This window comes from Cetorhinus maximus, chromosome 17 (genome assembly GCF_964194155.1).
Source record: "Cetorhinus maximus chromosome 17, sCetMax3.hap1.1, whole genome shotgun sequence".
NCBI classification, from domain to species: Eukaryota; Metazoa; Chordata; class Chondrichthyes; order Lamniformes; family Cetorhinidae; genus Cetorhinus; species Cetorhinus maximus.
The window spans coordinates 51,978,238-52,000,033 of NC_135895.1; the positions used below are offsets into that span (position 1 = coordinate 51,978,238).

At 41.5% G+C, this 21,796-nt stretch overlaps 1 protein-coding gene across 2 annotated transcripts in view; it reads right to left on the bottom strand.

Moving 5' to 3' along the window:
• Window positions 1–2,282: 2,282 nt before the first annotated feature.
• The window catches only part of hook1 (hook microtubule-tethering protein 1), an 88,728-nt gene continuing 69,214 nt past the window's right edge, over window positions 2,283–21,796 (bottom strand). Inside the window, exons 17-22 of one of the 2 annotated variants that reach the window (XM_078561197.1) lie at window positions 17,563–17,597; window positions 15,979–16,061; window positions 11,389–11,489; window positions 8,901–9,002; window positions 4,236–4,304; window positions 2,283–2,575 (exon numbers count right to left, since the gene is read on the bottom strand). In XM_078561197.1, coding sequence (XP_078417323.1) covers window positions 2,429–2,575; window positions 4,236–4,304; window positions 8,901–9,002; window positions 11,389–11,489; window positions 15,979–16,061; window positions 17,563–17,597 — 537 coding nt within the window. In that variant the 3' untranslated portion in view covers window positions 2,283–2,428. Of the gene's footprint in view, window positions 2,606–4,235; window positions 4,305–8,900; window positions 9,003–11,388; window positions 11,490–15,978; window positions 16,062–17,562; window positions 17,598–21,796 lie in introns of both variants that reach the window. The other variant, XM_078561196.1, reaches the window with a different exon arrangement.

A 21,796-nucleotide genomic window follows, 5' to 3' on the forward strand; every position in this document is an offset into this window, starting at 1 on the left:
TATTTTAATGGGGTTGTTTGGCTCAAATTTAACCTGTTTCCTGGGTGTTGGGTTTTCCAGGCCTAGAGAAATCTGGCGCCCCACCACAGCCCGTCCTTGGCGTTTAAATCTTCCTGTGTAATTTTTTTAACATTATGTGTTCGAGCCATAATTATTATTTAATTCTATCAGAAGCGAACCTGTTAATCACGTCACAATCAGACACCCGAAGTGCGGCTCAACTTCCTCTGATATCCAATTGCCTCCTAGATCGTTACAATATCTGAATTCTCGCCCACTCATATGTAGAATTCACCTCCACTCCACTGTCAGCCACTGCCTGCTCAACAACCAGCCTCTGGAAATCTATTCAAAAAGTGTCAATGTGATCGTGCTGTTAACCTATACATATTGATTTCCCAGCCATTAAATTTCTTCCTCCAACCGCAACCACCCACACACCTCACAGTTGATATCAGGGCAATAACATTAAAATGAAAACAACATTTTGCGACCATTTTTTCATAAATTGATGAAATGAAACATATACTGCAACACAAGTTTTATTGCACAATGATCTTTCTCCTCTGCTTTCTTCAAGGAAAGCTTCTTCAAGAGTACGTATACATGCATTAATCAGTTTTGCAATAGTGCATTTGAATACATAAATTAAGATTACATTCGAACAGCACAAACTATATATATATTTTTCCTTTTTACAAAGCAACAATGCACAGCATGTGAATGATGGGTACTCAATGAACTTGAAGATGGACTCACTCAGCTCACTTTTCAAACCTGGAACATGAGTGATGAGGCAGGAAAGTGATACATGCAGAGTGTCTGTAACTGTGCATCAGTAAGTCTAGAATTGTTAAAGTGTTTCATAATATTAGAAATCAAACAAAAATAGGCTAGTTTAAGTGATTTATGTGCATATATGTGGTTATATTATTCTCATCATTTTAGATTAGCATTTTTGTAAGCTTAAGAAAAATTTGGGAAGGGCCTTCTACAGCCACGTCACTTGCACAGCAAATATGATTTTTAACTTTGGCTCAGTTAGAAACAAACAGGTAGAAAAGTATGAAAAGTGAAGTTACGGACAATCTGACTGATCTGAACCCATCTTTAAAGTTGAAAGTTATAACAATATTTTTTTAACTGAGAACATTTGGAACAATTGTAACAAAGAAATTTCAAAATCCACTAAATGCAAACACAAAAAAGGATCTATGCTGGAGCATGTTTCTCTTAAAATCCTGACAAGATTCCATTAAAAAAAACTCATATATTGCTACCACCGCTGGAACAGCAAGAGTTTCAACAAGGGATGATAAAGTGCACCAAGTCTGGTTCGTGAGAAGTAATTTTTGGAAATAAAGCACAGACTTCAACCCAAAACTAGTATAATTGCTTACTACCCACGCCCAGTTTCTTAGGTGCATCAAATAAAGTTTTTGATAAATGCATCCCTCGTTTAATTCGGGCCTAAGCAATCTGGGCACCTTGTGTAACAATTCAAATCTGCTAAAAACATTATAGTAACTATCGCAGCTATATTAGAAAGAATATAAATCCAAAATAATGAGGAATATGTTAATTATATTAGATTTTTCAGGCTAATTTAATAAAAAATAATCAATAATTGTTCAAATTCAGATTTATAAGCATTCAACTTAAAAATTACATTTTTATGAGTAAAGCACTTAGAAATAAAGATTTCATGGAATATAATAAAATCCCTTAGGACACTTTCAAAGTTTAGTTTAGAAATTACAATTGAGTGTTCTTCATGTAATCTCATGTAGCACATTTTTCTTCCTCAATAAATTAAAATGATATTCAGTTTATTGGACATTGAAATCCAAGTTAAAACAAATCAAAATAGGATTTTATTGCTGTGTTTACATGTTAAGATTTGTTCTGAAGTACATGAATATTACAATTATGTTTGATATTTTCTCAAATTTAGAAAAGTGCTAGCATATGTATTGTCACCCTTGTAAACCCAGAAACTACAACAGATCTTTTAAATAAACAGTGACAAAATACCAAGCAAAACATTGAATTTATTTACCAGAGAATGTTTATCTTCATTAACATACTGATGAAATTAAAATCAGGAAATATATATCATTATATATAAATTTAAAATTTGATGCAAAAATAAGCCCTAAATAACTTGCTAAATTTTTCATCTTTGACCCTCACCATTCTGTGCTTCTATATACAAGCAATTTGGATGTGGTGAAAAGAACCTTATAAGAGTTAAAGGTGAGCTTTCCCTTGGGACTAATCTAAAGTAGAAATATACTTTTGAAAGTAGAAGTATTATAAAATACTGATCTCAGTCATATTCCTTTTTGTTTTACCTTTAAACTATTTTAATAAATAGTTTTTAAAAAGGGACACCTGTACACATTGATTCCAACTCCCATTGGTTGTTCTATTTGGGATCTGCTGCAGGTGTAGTAACTGTGAGGGTTTTCCGTGAACTGGTTACCTGTCGTTGTTTTGCTAGGAATGACCCATTTGTGTTTGGACCAAAGCCTCCTAATCGAGCTTCCGTGGCTATCCTCTGAAATGCCAAACTCTGCAACAGTCCACAATTACTTGTCTTACACTGAGAAAAGGAATTTGACATAAAAAGCAGGTAGCAAACAAGCTACCCGAAAAGGTAGTGAGAAATACCTACACTTGGAGAAATGCCAATAAGCACTTATAAAGCACTTTAAAAATCACATTTTTATATGACACATGGAAAAGAGTTTAATCATGATAATAACTGCTATCGCTAGTTACATTTTTCTAGCGGTACTAAGTTTAAAATATGCCATAAACCTCAGTTTTTAAAATAAATGTTCTAAAAAGGAGAAATTGAAAAAACGTGAGTTAGTATATGACGGTCAACATGGAGTTGATTAACTTGATTGAGCAGAGGGTTGATGAGCATAGTACATTTGGAAGCACATCTGGATTTTCAAAAAGTGTATGATAAAGTGCTATGTAATAGACTTGTTAGCAAACATGAAGCTCCTGGGTTTAAAGTGACATAGGCAGCATGGATAAAGTATTGACTAAGGGACAGAAGTAAGAGAGTAGTGGTGAAGAGTTACTTTTCAAACTGGAGGAAAGTGTACAGTTGACCCCAGAGCTTAGTATTTTATACAATTGTTCTTTTTACCATATATTAATGACCAAGACTTGGGTATTCAGGGCACAATTCCCAAGTCTGCAGATGTCACAAAACTTAGGAATATAGCTAAACAGTGAGAAGAATAGTGGCGAACCTAAGGAAGGCATAGACAGGCTGGAATAGGCAGACACATAGCAGGTGCAAATCAAAGCAGTGAATTGCAAGAATGTGGCGAAGCCATATAAATCACAATGTTAAAGGGGCTAAGGAACAGAAAAACCTGGGGGCTTACGTACACAAATATTTTGAAGGTGGCAGGTCAAGTTGACAAACTGTTCTAAAGATATATGTGATCCTTGGCTTTATAGAAGAAGAATACAAAAATTAAGTTATCTAAACCTTTTTAAAACACCAATTAAACCTAAGGAAAATTGCATTATAATAGCACCCTCGAAAAGTAATAGCACACATACATTTGTGTATCTATGTATATATAGTCAAAGCAGAATAAACTAGTTTTTGGTTGTGTACTTTTAAACTCCATGTGCTGCACACGATCTCTTTTTTTGTCCTGCAAAGATATATGCATCAAATTATGGACACCGCACTTAAGGAAGGATGTCAAAGCTCTAGAGAGAGTGCAGAAGTGATTTATCAGAATGATTCCCATCATCAGCTATCTTGAGGGACTAATGAAACTGGGATTATTCTCCATAGAGCAGGAAAGTTACGGGGAGAGATTTAATGGAGCTGTTCAAAAACATGAGAAGCTCTGAAAGAAGAAATAAGGAGAAATGGTTTCCATTGACAAAGTGTTACCAGGGGACATAATTACAAGATAATTAGCAAAATAACCAGAAGGGAGATGAGAGCAAATTATTTTATGCAAAAAGTGGTTATGATCTGGCATGCACTGCCTGAAAGAGCTATGGAAGTAGATTCAGTAGTAATTTGCAGAGAGAAATTAGATATATACTCGAAAAGGAAAAATTTTCAAGGGCTACAGTGAAACAGCCGGAGTGAGACTAATGACATAGCTCCCAAAAAGCAGGTACAATTGCTGCTGTGCTATAAGATCTATGATTCTAAGATATGTTATATATAGTTAATGATTTACCTTATTGTACCATGCTGTTACTATCAGCTCCTCTTCATACCCTCGAAGTTTTGCTTGCTCACATTCACGCTAGTATAAAAATAGGGAAAAAGGACAGACTAATCAAGGACGCTTTGTTTAAAAAAGAACTCCATAACTGCATTATAAAGAGACAGCTTTTTCTGAATTAAAGTTTTGGGATAAATAAACCAGAAAATGGTGAACTTATTTATAATTTATAATCATAGTGCAAGAATACTATCTACCTGTAGATGCTATGTTTTTAAATAGTAGATACCGGTTTAACAAAACCAATTAGACTGTAAGAAAAAAATTGAGCCTAAATGTCCTTACGTAGAAATTATGCCAAAATTTAAATGATTCCTGTGGTGATCTTATTGATGGGAATATCATACCTAAAGATTTCTAAGCTCCTCTGCCTACACCAAAATTTAAAGAAAAGACATTAAAATGAATGCCAATGCAATGCCAGGATCATGAGTGAGCTGCTGTCTTCTGCAATGGTGCCTCACTCTCAGAGCCTATTGTTGCTACTGTGCTTTTTCTTCTGCCATTATTATGCTGAGCTGCCCATTGGAAAGGCCATTCCAGCTTCTTAGTCTCTCTGAAATGGTGGAGTTGAGGGTTTGAAAAATGTTTGTTGCACTGAGACTGATGACACTTTGGTTTAGCATAGAGCATTTATACTCTATACCCTGTAAGCCTGCATCTACAACTTTGCCGCAGAAATGTATGAAGAACTTTTACAACTGCAGTGCACCATGAAATAAGTGGTTACCAGTCCAGCATTACAGGTGGGTCAGAGGACGAGGAATAATGCCCAGAATCAGGTGCTCACAAGAGCACTGTAACTGGATCAATGCAGACCTTAGACCCCATCTGGCAGGAGTCTGTCACTCCTGGATTTGACAGGCTGGGAAATTTCCCAGGTAGAATTGCGAAGCAAGACCTCAACCTCCTCAGGTGATACCTCTTAGGCAGATTGCAGGGCTTCATGCAGCAATACCAGCATGTATGTTTGACAGCAAAAGAGGCAGATTCCTCTCAGGTTGGCTGCACATCTGCCCAAACTAGCCCACCCCTCAAGTGATAGAAAAGAACCAGACCTTCTTGAACGTGGAATTAAATGCAGCAGGGGTATCTCAGAGGTGCAATGCCTTCTTTATCCCTAGGAGTCTGTATTGACCAACTTCAGTCAGCCACCACATTTATGTTTCCCATTCTCCCTTTACTTGGGCCTTCTAGATGGTGGACAGGCTTTGAGGGGTCAGGAGGAGTTACTAGCCCCAGAATGCCCAGCCTCTGACCTGATCTTTTAGCCACACTATTTGTATGGCTGGTTTAATTAAGTTTTTGGTCAGCGGTACCTCCATGACAAAAACAGAATTACCTGGAAAAACTCAGCAGGTCTGGCAGCATCGGCGGAGAAGAAATCAGTTAACGTTTCGAGCCTTCATGGCCCTTCGGCAGAACTGAAGCATAGTTAGAAGAAGGGAGAAATATAAATTGGTTTAAGGTGGGTGGGGGGGGGTGGGGGGGGGGAGAGAGACACATTGAGGGTGTGGTGATTGTGGAGATGAGCAGATAATCAAAAGATGTCACAGACAAAAGGGTCAAAGAGGTGTCGAAGGTGGTGACATTTGTCTGAGAAAAGTGCTAATTAAGAATGGAAGACAGGATATTCAAAGTACAGCTCTAGTGGGGGTGGGGTGGAAAGACTAACAAGGTTTTAGTTTAGATTTAAAAATAATGGAAATAGGTGGGGAAAGAAGAATCTATATAAATTATTGAAAAAAAAAGGGGGGGGGGGAAGAAACGGGGTGGGGATGGGGGGAGGGGGAGTTTAAGATCTAAAGTTGTTGAATTCAATATTCAGCCCAGAAGGCTGTAAAGTGCCTAGTCGGAAGATGAGGTGCTGTTCCTCCAGTTTGCGTTGGGCTTCACTGGAACAATGCAGCAAGCCAAGGACAGACATGTGGGCAAGAGAACAGGGTGGAGTGTTAAAATGGCAAGCGACAGGGAGGTTTGGGTCTTTCTTGCGGACAGACCGCAGGTGTTCCGCAAAACGGTCGCCCAGTTGCGTTTGGTCTCTCCAATGTAGAGGAGACCGCATTGGGAGCAACGAATGCAGTAGACTAAGTTAGGGGAAATGCAAGTGAAATGCTGCTTCACTTGAAAGGAGTGTTTGGGCCCTTGGACGGTGAGGAGAGAGGAAATGAAGGGGCAGGTGTTGCATCTTCTGCGTGGGCATGGGGAGGTGCCATAAGTGGGGGTTGAGGAGTAGGGGGTGATGGAGGAGTGGACCAGGGTGTCCCGGAGGGAACGATCCCTACGGAATGCCGTCAGGGGGGGTGAAGGGAAGATGTGTTTGGTGGTGGCATCAAGCTGGAGTTGGCGGAAATGGCGGAGGATGATCCTTTGAATGCGGAGGCTGGTGGGGTGATAAGTGAGGACAAGGGGGACCCTATCATGTTTCTGGGAAGGAGGAGAAGGCGTGAGGGAGGATGCGCGGGATATGGGCCGGACACGGTTGAGGGCCCTGTCAACGACCGTGGATGGAAAACCTCGGTTAAGGAAGAAGGAGGACATGTCAGAGGAGCTGTTTTTGAAGGTAGCGTCATCAGAACAGATGCGACGGAGGCGAAGGAACTGAGAGAATGGGATGGAGTCTTTACAAGAAGCGGGGTGTGAGGAGCTGTAGTCGAGGTAGCTGTGGGAGTCGGTAGGCTTGTAATGGATATTGGTGGACAGTCTATCATCAGAAATTGAGACAGAGAGGTCAAGGAAGGGAAGAGAAGTGTCAGAGATGGACCATGTGAAGATGATGGAGGGGTGGAGATTGGAAGCAAAATTAATAAATTTTTCCAGGTCCCGACGAGAGCATGAAGCAGCACCGAAGTAATCATCGATGTACCGGAGAAAGAGTTGTGGGAGGGGGCCGGAGTAGGACTGGAACAAGGAATGTTCCACATACCCCATAAAGAGACAGGCATAGCTGGGGCCCATGCGGGTACCCATAGCCACACCTTTTATTTGGAGGAAGTGAGAGGAGTTAAAGGAGAAATTGTTCAGTGTGAGAACAAGTTCAGCCAGACGGAGGAGAGTAGTGGTGGATGGGGATTGTTGGGGCCTCTGTTCAAGGAAGAAGCTAAGGGCCCTCAGACCATCCTGGTGGGGGATGGAGGTGTAGAGGGATTGGACATCCATGGTGAAGAGGAAGCGGCTGGGGCCAGGGAACTGGAAATTGTTGATGTGACGTAAGGTGTCAGAGGAATCACGGATGTAGGTGGGAAGGGACTGGACAAGGGGAGAGAGAAGGGAGTCAAGATAACGAGAAATGAGTTCCGTGGGGCAGGAACAGGCTGACACGATCGGTCTGCCAGGACAGTTCTGTTTGTGGATTTTGGGTAGGAGGTAGAAGCGGGCCGTCCGAGGTTGGGCGACTATCAAGTTGGAAGCTGTGGGAGGAAGATCTCCAGAGGAGATGAGGTCAGTGACAGTCCTGGAAACAATGGCTTGATGTTCTGTGGTGGGGTCATGGTCCAGGGAGAGGTAGGAGGAAATGTCTGCGAGTTGACGCTCAGCCTCCGCAAGGTAGAGGTCAAGGTACCTCCATGATGTTGTTGATGGGGAATTCAGTGATGGTAATGCTATTGAATGTCAAGGGGGGATGATTAGATTCTCTCTTGTTGGAGATGATCATTGCATGGCACTTAAGTGGCAAATAGCATTTGTGCAACATATCAGCCCAAGCCTGAATGTTATCCAGGTCTTGCTGCATGTGGGCATGGATTGCTTCAGTAGCTGAGGAGTTGCGAATGGTATTGAACACTGTGCAATCATTAATGAACAGTCCCACCTCTGATCTATGATCGAGGGAATGTCATTGATGAAACAGCTGAAGATGGTCGGGCCTCGGACACTACCTGGAGGAACTCTTAAAGCAATGCCCTGGGGGTGAGATGATGGACCTCTAACAATTGCAACCATCTTCCTTTGTGCTAGGTATAACATCAACCTGATTCCCATTGGCTTAAATTTTTCTAAAGTTCCTTGATGTCACGCTTAATCAAATGCTGCTTGGCGTCAAGGGCAGTCACTCTCACCTCTTGAATTCAGCCTTTTTGTCTATGTTTGGACCAAGGCTGTAATGAGGTTTGGAAACGAATGGTCCTGGTGGAACCCAAACCGAGCATCAGCAAGCAGGTTATTCCTGAGTAAGTGTCACTTGATTGCACAGTTGACGACACCTTCCATCACTTTGCTGACGATCAAAAGTAGACTGATGGGGTGTTAATTGGTTGGATTGGATTTGTCTGCTTTTTTTTTTTAGACAGGACATACTTGGGTAATCTTCTACATTGACAGGTAGATGCCAGTGCTGTCGTTGTACTTGAACAACTTGGCTGGGAATGGAGAAGTTAGAGCTTATTACTACATTTTGTAATTCAAGATGATTGGCTAGTGGCAGCTTGGGGATAGATATCTCGAAATTATGAGGAAATGTGTTAATTTAGCACCTCAAAGTTTAAGTCATGAAATAGTGAAACATTTAAGTGGGCCAAGTTAGTTATTATGTACTACTATACGAGCCACTCAGAACATTGCAATATTATTGAGGGAAATGTTGTAATCAGTATAAAGTGTAATAATACAATTACATACTTCCAGCATTTGTATTTTTTTGTCCTTCTCAATGATCTGCGTTTTCAGTATCTGGATTTCTGCACTTGCTGGGTTTTGTTTCGGATCCAGAGCTTTAATCACCTGTGTATGGAATACAATTATTTTTCTTCATTAAGTCTCTCCATAAAACTGTACCAAAGTAGTGTCACTTTAGGTGGGTTGGTGGGTGGAGGGCAGGGGTGAAGGGGAGCGGGAAGATGGTTGAGGAGATGGGGGTTGGGGGATCATGGTGACTACAGAACTGGTAATCAGATTTCCCAACTGCCAATCACTGCAGATAACTCCACCAAGAGACACGATCTCTCTGAAGTTCTTGCCTTGGCTTTGCAAGCTCCATAATTGGGAGGTGAAGTAAATGGGACTGACAAATTTGGTTCCCTGTGATTTCTTGTATGCTGAATCTACTATTTCCCTTTTTGCTGAACTAAAATTGTAAAAAATAAATATACACAAGGACATGAGCATGAGCTGATGGAGGAGAATTTTGTCTGCTGGCACTGGGTATTGGAGAATTGCAAGAATGTTGCAACATTTTCTGAAATGTGCTGGTGGCAGGTGTGGTTCCCAGCTGTTGGAGCATGTTCAGAAAATTACCCCTTTGAGACTTGCATACTTTAAAAACAAATTTTCATCTATACAGGGCACTACGACACATGCCTACTCTTGCCAGCAATGCCACATGGTTCCTGCCCAATATATCCTTCAATTTTTAAGCCACTTTTGGCTTCTGATATTCTCCATTTTCTAATAAAAATTTCCCATTTCAAACCTCAGACCCTTGGTATTAAAAAGTCACTCTACAGAAACACAGCAATCAAAAGCCCACAGGTCTTTTATCCCACTGTGAAGGCTACTTCCAGTGTTGACCCTGCTAACCTTTGCAAGGACAGGGGTATTGCCAGCTCAATTCAGTAATGACAGCAGAGGCCTATACTACAAAGGATACATCTCTAGTCTTCAAGTGCTACAGGAGGCCAGGGTTCCGGCAAAGGTTTTCAGTCCAGTTAAGTTGGGGGGGGTGGTTTGGGGAAAGATGGTGCCGCGTTCCACCAAAGAAGTTTCAACAGGATGAGCACAAGGCTACATCCCAAACTTTGAACCCAAAAATGAACTCCACATTCACCTTTGGATTGGGTGGCATGTCAATCCCATTTAGCGACCCCAAATAGGAAATCCTAACCTTGGGTCAGCAACCCCTCCTATACTCCTGAGCTTGTTTGGAATCAGTAGAAGCTCAGCCCATCACAATCTCCCAAAGAAACTCCCAGTCAAAGTCAAAACTCCTCATATCTGGGTTCCAGTTCATAACCCTTTTGCCACGCTTCTATTAGAGTTGCTATGGGAATATCGACTATTTCTGAAATAAACTAACACTGTTGAGTTAAATTTGTAAATAGTCATTTGGTAGTACCGAACTTGAGTATTGCTGAAAAAAAAAAGAGGCACTTTTTGTCTGAACTTTCCATCTTGCAAAACAGGACAATTCGTAAGAAAATACCAGTGTCATGGGAAGCAACATATTTATACTGTATGAGAAGAGAGTGCTGATTGGTTGACAAGTGGACTCTGATTGGTAGAGGTGTTGCCATGGAAAATGCACCAGTGGGTGATGACTAACTGTTAACTGTCAAACATTGTTTGAAATTTAAACCAGGCAGCTCGAATCTGATTGGTTAAGACATTGCCCTAGGGATGCAGGGCAATGTCTTGACCAAGCAGAGTCGAGCTGCCTGGTTTAAATTTCAAACAATATTTGACAGTTAACTGTTGTTGCTTCCCCTGACATTGGTGTTTTCTTGCGAATTGTCCTGATGAGTGCAAGATGAAAAGCTTCAACAAAAAATCTCTTTTCTCAGCAATACTCAAAATTATAATTAGTTAGATGTAATTTAATTCTAGCTCAAACTGTTGAAACTTGGAGCAGAGTTCTAGTAAATAACTCTTCTTGGAGTTGCAATTATTCACAATATCTTCCAACAGTTTATTTTCAGTGCAAATTGATAATGTTATATAGAGAAGTATGCTTTGCTAGTTTTCCTTGGATAAGGGTGGTTGCTGAGCTAGACTATTTGAATTCATGTTTCAATCTTGATCCACTAAATAGGGAAGATTACAGAAAATAAGATTAAGAAAGAGGAAGGAAAGGATAAGTTTAATGTTTTAGACTTGAAGAAATTAAGAGAGGGGACCAAAAATCCTAGATACCGACAAAATCAATGGTTTCCTGTGCACAACAGTTTCCACCAAAACAAATTGCCCTGATCATTTTCCATATACTATTTTAGAGGTACGTTTGATACTTTATTTAACACTCAATAGTATTTTAAAAACAGATTTGAAATGAATCATGTGGAAAATGTATTTAGAACAATTGACAGACCAAAGGAAAAAAGAGAGCATATTGGAATTAGGGGTTATAGGGAACAAAGGTTGAATAAAAAGCAAGCCAGAAGACAGACATACTCACATTACGAGCTTTCTCCAGGTACATCTTGTACCTTTCCTCCATTGCCCGCATGTCGTCATCTTTTTTAGTCAGGGCACGTTGCAAGTCCTCAATTTTTTGAGCTGCAATGATAAGATTTGCACCTTAGAAATGTTTCAATTATGATTTTGAAATTGGTATAATTGTTATGAATCTGATATTTCTTCATGTATACTTTATTAATTATTTTCTTTAAAACAGATTTTGTAGATCAGGAAATTGATCTGCTATTTCTGTTCTAAGTATATTTTCAAATATCATGCATACAATTTCTAATTATTAACATAGGATTTGAATACTTTATAAGGCCCAATTTTAGGATACCAGAACAGGTACAAACAGGGGTTATTAGTAAGAAGATTTTCTATAAATATGAATTATAATATATTTGACCTCCTAACTGAACTGGGGTTAATGTTACTTTCCAAAACAGGTTTATAGAAGAACTGACATCCAACTCGGTCTTCTCCAGGAGGTCCCCAGCATCTCAGATGCCAGTCTCAAACAATTCGATTCACCCCACATGACATCAAGAAATGGCTGAAGGCACTGGATACAGCAAAGGCTATGGACAAAAGCCTGATAATATTCCGGCAATAGTACTGGAGGCTTGTACTCCAGAACTTGCCGCGCCCCTGGCCAAGCTGTTCCAGTAGAGCTACAACACTGGCATCTGCCCAACAATGGGGAAAATTGCCCAGGTATGTCCTATACACAAAAGGCAGGGCAAATCCAACCCAGTCAATAACTTCTCCCATCAGTCTACTCTTGATCATCAGAAAAACAATGGAAGGTGTCATCAACAATGCTACCAAGCGGCTCTTGCTTAGCAATAACCTGCTCACTGACGCTCAGTTTGGGTTCCACCAGGGCCAATCAGCTCCTGATCTCATTATGCTTTGGTTCAAACATGGACAAAAGAGCTGAACTTCCCAGGTGAGGTGAGAGTAACTGTGCTTGGTATCAAGGCCGCACTTGACTGAGTGTCTCATCAAGCAGCCCTAGCAAAACTGGAGTCAACAGGAATCAGGGGAAAAATCTCCGCTGGTTGGAGTCATACCTAGCACAAAACAAGATGGTTGTAGTTGTTGGAGGTCAGTCATCTCAGTTCCAGGACAGCACGGCGGGAGTTCCTCAGGGTAGTGTCCTAGGCCCAACCATCTTCAGCTGCTTCATCAATGACCTTCCTTCCATCATAAGGTCAGAAGTGGGGATGTTCACTGATGATTACACAATGTTCAACACCATTCACAACTCCTCAGATACTGAAGCAGTCCATGTCCAAATGCAGCAAGACCGGGAAAATATCTAGGCTTGGGCTGACAAGTGGCAAGTAACATTCGCACCACACAAGTGCCGGGCAATGACCATCTCCAACAAGAGTGAATCTAATCATTGCCCCTTGACATTCAGTGGCATTACCATCGCTGAATCCCCTACTATCAACATCCTGGGGGTTATCACTGACCTGAAACTGAACTGGGCTAGCCATATAAATACTGTGGCTACAAGAGCAGGTCAGAGGCTAGGAATCCTGTGGGAAGTTACTCACTTCCTGACTCCCCAAAGCCTGTCCACAATCTACAAGGCACAAGTCAGGAGTGTGATGGAATACTCTCTACTTGCCTGGATGAGGGCAGCTCCAACAACACTCAAGAAGCGTGAAACCATCCAGGACAAAGCAACCCGCTCGACTGGCACCCCATCCACAAACATTCACTCCCTCCACCACCGAGGGTTCCTTCACTGTTGCTGGGTCAAAATCCTGGAACTCCCTGCCTAACAGCACTGTGGGTGTCCTACACCACATGGACTGCAGGAGTTCAAGAAGCCAGCTTGCCACCACCTTCTCGAGGGCAATTATGGATGGGCAATAAATGCTGGCCTAGCAAGTGAAACCCACAACCCTTGAATGAACTTTTAAAAAATTATATCGTACCTTTCACCACTTCAAAAGTACTTCATTACCTGTCCTGAAGTGTTGCAATATAAGGGAGCACTGTTGCCAGTGTAAAAACAGCAGGGTCCCACAGCCATGAGATAATTTCCAGATAATCTGGGTTTCATTGTGTGATTTATATTGTGGGATAAACATTGGCCAGGACAATGAAATACTTCCTCTCCTCTTTCAGAAGTGCCATGAGATCATTAACATCCACCCGACAGGGCAGATGGAGCCTAGGTTTAATGTCTCATTTGATAGAAGGCAGGCTTACAATGAACATTTCTCATTATTGCACTAGAACGTCTACCTGGATTTTGTGCTCTAGTATCCGGAGTGAAGGAGAGAAGGGTACCACCACTGAACCAAGGCTCAATAAGTAAGGCAAGTAAACAAATAGTTTTGAATTTACCATTATACCACAAATATTCATATCTATTCTAATATTTAAAAATTAACAGCCCAATTTTCAAAGAAAGAGTGGGAACAGTGCCCACAATTCGCCAAGTGGGTGACGTACCTGGAGAGTGCAGGGCATGGAGACCCCGCCAATATTAATGGCAGGGGCTCATTTAAATAAAATTTCCCAGAGTTCTGCCTGGCACCAGGCCAGATTCACCATATAAACTGCAGGATACAGCAAGAATTTTTCAGCAGGAGGCTACAGCCTGGGTTCCTTGAAGAGATTCCAGTCACTCAGTAGGAGGGAGGAATCTGGGGCAGGGAAGGGGTGGGTGTAGTGGGATATTCCACTACGATCAGAGGGGATTCCATGGCTGGGGAAGACCTGGGACTCCTTGTGGAGCCCAGAAAGAAAGAAAAAGACCTGCATTTATAAAGCACCTTTTACAGCCATCAGACGGCTCAGTGTTTTACAGCCAATGAAATACTTTTGAATTGTAGCCACTGTTATAATGTAGGAAACGTGGCAGCCAATTTGCACACAGCAAACTCCAACAACGTGATAATGACCAGGTAATCTGTTTCTGTGTGATGTTGACTGAGGCAGAAATATTGGTTAGGCCACTGGGAATAACTTCCTTGCTCTTCTTCGAAGTAGTACCATGGAATACTTTACATGCCCCTGAGAGAATAGACAGGGATTTGGTTCAACAGCTCACCCAAAAGACTGGGTGGAGAATGTCTGCTCATCTTGGTTCACAAGGTGAGCATGATCCAACAGGAGTAATTTTTAAAACTTACCTTGACCTCTCCTGGCCATTCAGCATGGGTTGTCAGGGTACAGACATCTTGAGTTATTGTTCATATCATGTCATGGTGTGGACTGTCATCAAGTGTGACTTTGCTTTTAACAAAGACCTGAATTTTCTTCCAGCGGGGACCTCAGTCAACTTGTAATTTGGCCAAGATGAAATGGTACCAGGTAGGATCAGAGTGACCTCAGTTCTGTAAATAGACTTAGCCAAGTTTTAACCCCTCTGAATCGAGGTTCAAGAGTTACTATTTAGCACTTTTATTTATTTATTCTTTCATGGAATATGGTGTCACTGGCAAAGTGAGCCTTTGTTGTCTATCCCTAATTGCCCTTGAACTGAATAGCCTGCTAGGCTATTTCAAAGGGCAGCTAAGAGTCAACCACATTGCTGAGAGTCTGGAGTCACATGTAGGTCAGGCCAGGTAAGGAAGGCAGATTTCCCTCCCTAAAGGACAATAGGGAATCAGATGCCAGATGGATTTTTAACGACCATCGATGGTAGTTTCATGGTCACCATCACTAAGAATAGCTTTCAATTTGAATTTTGGTGAGAAATAAAATATTTTGCCTTCTTATTATAATTTTTGCTGTCCAAATGTGCAACATATAGAAACATCATGAAGAGTTCATGCATCCCAACCCACCACAAATCCTTACCCAAACACTTCAACATTCTTCTGTTTTCCCTATTTGTCTTCCACCATTCCAGGCTTGATTCCCACTGAGATAATCCTACAGAGGCCCCGGTGCCTCACTCAGCATTCTCCAGAGGGCCAATGAGGTATCAGTCAATGTATACTTATAAGTAGTATGGCTTTTAGGAAAGGGGGAGATTGTTGGCTGATGCTTGGGATAGAGTTCCGCTATTGCTACACCATTGGCAGAATGGTCTGTATCACTCAAATCTATTTGCCTTTTTCTTTCACTGTACACCCAGGTCACTGGAGTCTTATCTGTTTTACCAGATTTTTCTGTGCTTCCCTCTCCTCTGCTACTCTGCTGTAATCATTCACACATTCACTGGGTCTCAGACATATCTAATTTCTCTCATTATTGCCTCCTTTTATCTCATACCTTCAGTACTTCTGTAATTTAGTCATCTCCTGATCGTCATCTATTCACTTTGAAGATGATGTTTTCTCTTCTCTAGTCTATGTGGTCATTTTTTTCCTCCCTGTCTCTTCTTTCCTCCTTATAAGCTATTCATCTATAGCATCTCTTGGTTCTGAGGATGGGTCATAAACCTGAACTGTTAACCCTAACTTCCTTTTTCCACAGATGCTGCCTAACCTTTGGAGCCCTTACAGCATTATCTGATTTAATTTCATGGTTACAGCATATGCAGTACTTTGCTTTTTCTTATAAACATTCAGATATTTGAAAGGTTGTGTTTGTTATATTTTTTTAAACTTACAGCTCTGTTGTATTTCAGGTTGCAAGTCTTCAATAAGTTCCTTCTTTTTTTGCAGTTCATCATGGGCCTCATGAAGTTTCTCTCTGGAGATAAAATATGCAGCAAATTAAATGCATAGAAAATTACTGTTTAACACTTAAATGATCTATTTACTCCACCATCAATGCTCATTTTTAAAATTGTCTCTTGTTTGCCATTATATGTGTCAATTTCAGTTTCTGTGTTGCAGTCAGCAGGAAGTCGGCAGGTAGGCTGAAAACTATCAACCTTATCTGTAGAGGTTAGAAACCCCAACCGACTAAGCTGTAAGCAGCTGGAAATTTCCTGTAATTATGTAAGAATTAATTTTTGTTGCACTTTAAAAGCTATCACATTTTCTTGATTTTTAAGAACAATTCCAAATATTAAAGATCAAATTCTACCAAATCATTAATTTGCCAATCCTAGACAATTAACAGAATCAGAATTACAGAATCGTACAATACAGAGGGAGTCACTCGGCCCATCATGCTTGTGTTGGCTCTTTGAAAGAGCCTGTGAATTTCCACATCTGGATAATAAGTGGCAACATCTTTTATCTTTGTATGCAAGTGCTGCTCTTTAAAAGGCTGCATACCTTACCATTTGTGCTTGGCTGCTTGCAATTTATTATAAATGGGAAATTTTACTGGATAGTTTTATTATCATTTAGGTTCCTGCTCCTAATTGTAATTTAGGAACACCTGTGGGAATAGTCCTCTGACGCTCATATAGGGGGAAGGGCCACTGGGATTATATCAGTTCTTCAATTGGAGGAGGGGAGCAAATTCAGTTGAGAAATAAAATATTTCACCTTCTTGCGACAATTTTTACTGGCCAAATTTGCAACATGTAGAAACCTCACACTGAGTCATGAAAAATGAACTGTATTCTACTCAAGGTATTGGCATAAAAAATTAATTCTTCTCATGAAGCATAAATTAAACCATTAATTCTCATAAGCTAACTCCCATATATTTCATGATGTATAATGATCTTTTACTTTTTTCCTTCAAGTTACACCATTATCCGAAACAAGTCCATAATTAGCTTTAGGAAATATTCAATTTTATTTTCAAAATCAGTAAATCAAGTGAGGTGAAATTTAGTTTAAAAGACAGAAAATTCACCATGTTCAGCTGGACATTTGTCAACAATATTTAAATTCGAAGCATTGCAAGGATGCCCAGGCACAAAATTTTTTAAAATCCAGATACACTAGAAGACTTATTCAATATCATGTAAAACAGAAGCAGCTGCACAATCTTGTTCCTGAGTGCATAATCACCATATAGAATTGACTAAATGATGGAATACAAAACTTATCTAGTTGCGATTTTCATTAATGGGTTTGGTTTATAGTTGCAAGAAGAAATTGCATCCTATTTTGATCCTCAGTAACAATATAAGTGTAAAAAATGTACTGAACTTACATTGTTACTGAATGAACAAGTGAGTGACACTTAAATCTATCTATTTTTAAAAACCACTACAGTGTGGATTTCAGAACCTAGCAAGGAGCTGTATATTTAAGAAGAAAACATTTCTTAACTACTATTTACTTACAAGTGCGCATCCAATTTCTTCTTCAGATCACTTGACTGCAAAACAAGACAATATATCAAGAGTTTTTTTACGTGATATTGTAAGGTTGTGCAGTACATAATTCAAGCATATCTTAGCAACTAATATTTAAACAATCTGTATTGGGTACTTCAGCAACATATGCTCATGATGCAGTTAGAGTTGTTTTTATAACTATACAATGCACATTAAAGTGAAATTGTATTTAAGTAGATTTCCTTGATCTTCCTTATTGACCTACTGTCTGGAGCTACTCTTTAAAACTGCTAACAGAAAGGAGAAAATGGAAATGCATAAATGCACTACGACAGATGCCAATGGTGAAAACGTATTAACTCCAGTTTTGGTATGACTACATCCACCTACTTTTTTCTTGCCCTTCAGTCTGAATATCAGTGGCGTATGAACTAGTTACATAAACATATAGGCTAATGGGAGACATATTCAAAATTAAACACTTGCAATTTGATTAATATAAATCAAAACAGTGTCTAGATGATCAGATGCATTTCATTACACAATCTTAATATTCAAGAATAATTTATCTACTTTTCTATGCTTTGTCAAAGGAAAAAAATATTGTTTTCTTCAACATGCAGTTCAGCAGTTAAGAAGGAACTTGTTCAAAGGTTCTTAATTCACCACTGACTGAGAATGAAAGTTCAAAATCTACTGACATGGAAGATAAGCATCATGAGGCAGGTAATGGGCTCAATTTTAACATTTGGACCTGTTTGCAACAGGAAAGGCTGGCAGAGGGTCAGGAAACTGCCAGTCCACAGAACAGGTCTTTTTCCATAGCTCTCCAACTGAGCCATGGCATTAGCATCCTGCTTCTGGGTTTCCCGACCAATCAGAAACAGTGGGTATGATCACACCCCACGCCTGACTGTTGCCAAATCTTAGTATTTAAAAGGACCCTAGCAAGGGCCAGAGTGGAACCATTCTACAATTGAAAAGTAAAGGACAGCAATTCAAGTGATGGAGTCGCAATGAGGGAAGGCTGCCTCCAGTTCTCTGAGGCATCCCTGGACATCATGCTGTGGCTATAAGGGCCCACAGAGACATCCCATTCCCAGCAGATTTGAAAAAGACGTCTGTCTCTGAGACCAAATGGGTATGACAGGGAGCGACTGAAGAAGAATTAAAAGTCTAAAGATGACCATGAAACTATTGTCGATTGTCGTAAAAAGCCATCTGGTTCACTAATGTCCTTTAGGAAAGGAAATCTGCTGTCCATACCTGGTCTGGCTTACATGTGACTCCAGACCCACAGCAATGTGGTTGACTCTTAATTCCCCTCTGAAATGGCATAGCAAGCCACACAGTTCTCAAGGGCAATTAGGGATGGGCAATAAATGCTGGCCTAGGCAGCGATGCTCCCATTCCATGAATGAATAAAAAAAGGTAAGCAGCAGGTGTGTGATACCTAACTCATGGATGAAGTGCCACAAAATGTTTAATGACTTCATCAGAGCAGGAACAGTGAGTGCTGTCCCACGTTCAAGTGCCAATCCCCTCATTCTGACCTTCCCAGCCTTCTCCTGCACAGCATCCCTCAGGCCAAAATACCTTGCAGGTCCACCTATTCCTCTCATTCAAGTTACCACATCACACCCCCATCTGAGCAGCCATCTCTGATGCTCATCCTCATGTTATTGCCATCACATGCCCATCCCTTACAGTAACCTCTATAAACACTGTCATTTCATCCTCTCAGCACATTCCATTTCTCATACTCAGCTCTCTTCTTTTTCTTCTTGCTGGAGAATAGAAAGCAGAAACCAGGAAGAGGCAGAGAACTCATGGTGACCATCCAGTTATAGCCACCCTGACTGCTGCAGAGGACCACTGAAGAAGTAAGCAGGAGCAGGTGTTGGAGATAGAGGCAGAAGTGGAGAGCCTCGTTGCAGGGCAGAGGACCCTTCAAGCTCTGATCGGTTGGATGCAGATGCTGACCCTCCAGGGTCATTGATAAAGAGGAGTATTCTGGACCAGCAGCAGAAAGTGTGATAGATTCTGTCAGCACTTCCATAGGCAGCAGATGCCATTGGAGAGAGATTGGAGAAGTGCCATGATGTTTCTGGCCTCTGAGGAAAGAGTGGCCACCTACATGGAACATTAGACGCAGCAGGTAACCGAGCAGGAACACATTCATGTGTACGTTCAATCTGCCAGCTTAAATAGGGTGGAAAAGAGCCCCGTCTTGGTCATTCAAAGTCTCACTGAAGTGCATGGCTAGCTGGGAAGTGCGGGTGGGTCATGAGAGGGAAGATAGAGAAAGGGGACATGGAACTGGGAACTTTGCTCAAAGCGCCCCCATTCCTGCCTCTTGGCACACCCACCATCTTCCCATTGCCCCCCCAACCCTCAGTCACAGCCCCACATGCTGCTTCCAGTCCTGATGGTCAAGTTTGCACCTGCGCAGATGTGGATGGGGCAGTCGTTGGTGGGGCCCTAGTGGGCTCAAAAATCCAGAGGACATGAGCCATAAACATCTCAGCTGTCAGAGCAGGGGAACAAGCAGCCTGCCTCGAGCTCGACTGTAGCCTCAATGGGGGTACTATGTAGGAGTAAGAGAAAAAGGGAGATAAAAACCTTTTAGTTTCACAAGGGAAATCACTTGGGTGATTAAAAGTTTGTTTAATTTTCATTGTTCTTGTCAGTGTTTGGTAAATATTCAAAGCTCCATTGACCATTGTTACCTGTCACCTACCAGTGGCATTCAGCCTTGTGGAGAATGGTACGGCAAGAGCAGATGGATATCACAGAGGGATGAATTTTTGACTTTGGGACTACTTTGTGTTGGTAGGCTTGGGGTTGGCAAAGTGAGTTCAGAATAGTTGTGCCAGATGGTGGCACTGCCTCAGATTAGTTGAAGCTTGCCTGAATAAGTCTGCCCTGTGCGTCCCTGACAGTTTAGTTTGTGGCTGCAGCTACTCTGGTCACATCAGGCTCCTCCTTCTCCTCCAAAGGCTCATCACACCACTATCAATCTGGACAACTTGCTGATGCCGACTGATCCCAGATCTGTCCAGGCACTGGAATCACATCTTCAGCATCCCAATAGCCTGCTCAATGACCACTCTTATTTTCTGTTGTACCTTTCCTGCAGGTCAGTAGTAAGACTCTTCAAAGGGGTCATCAGCCATGTCTGCAGAGGGTTGCCCTTGTAAGACAGGAGCCAACCGCTGCCTCTGCTTGGAGGCTGGGAAGAGTGTCCTGCAATCAGCATAGCTGTGAAGCAGTCTGGGAAGAGTGTCCTGCAGTCAGTTGTTGTTGAAAATAACAAGAGTGACATCACAAGGCAGCACAAGACAGCGGAGGAGAGGTCAGAACCAGCACGAGTGCGGGGAAGCTTCAAAAAGTGATGTCAACACAAAGGTGAGAGCTGATTGGTGAGTAGTGGGTAAACGTTTTTCTTCAGTTTAAAATAGATTAAGCTAAGGGAAGGTAAGTTTAGTTTTTATTTGAAGTACATAAATAGTTTAACTTTCTTACTGTATTTAACTTAAAGTAAGGAGTTTTTTTCAACTAGAGGCGTGGCAGGGCAGCTCAGTCCTGTGTTATGTACCGACTGCAATATGTGGGAAGTCCTAGACGCTCCTTGCGCTCAGACCGACCATGTGTGCAGGAAGTGCCACCAGTTGCAGCTACTTGAGCTCCGAGTTTCAGAGTTTAAGCGGCAGCTGGAGGCACTGAGGTGCATCCGCGAGGCTGAGAGTTTCTTGGATAGCATGTTTTTAGACGTGGTCACCCCACAGCTTACGGAAGTGCAGACAGAGAGGGAATGGGTGACCATCAGTCAGAAGAAAGGTGTCAGACGGGTAGTCAGGAAATCCCCAGGGTGCATCTCACTCGAGAACCGTTTTTCTGTGTTGGAAAACGGTGAGAGTGACGGTTCCTCTGGGGAATGCAGCCACACTCATGGCATTGTGAATGGCTCAGCTGCACAGTGGGGAGGAAAAAGAGGGGAAGAGCAATAATGGTAGATGGCTCGATAGCAAGGGAGACAGACAGACATTTCTGCGGCCATAGACGTGACTCCAGGATGGTATGTTGCCTCCCTGGTGCCAGGGTCAAGGATGTCACTGAACGGCTGCAGGGCATTCTAAAGGGGGAGGGCAAACAGACAGAGATCGTGGTACATATTAATACCAATGACGTAGGTAGAAAGAGGGATGAGGTCCTGCAAGCAGAATTTAGGGAGCTAGGA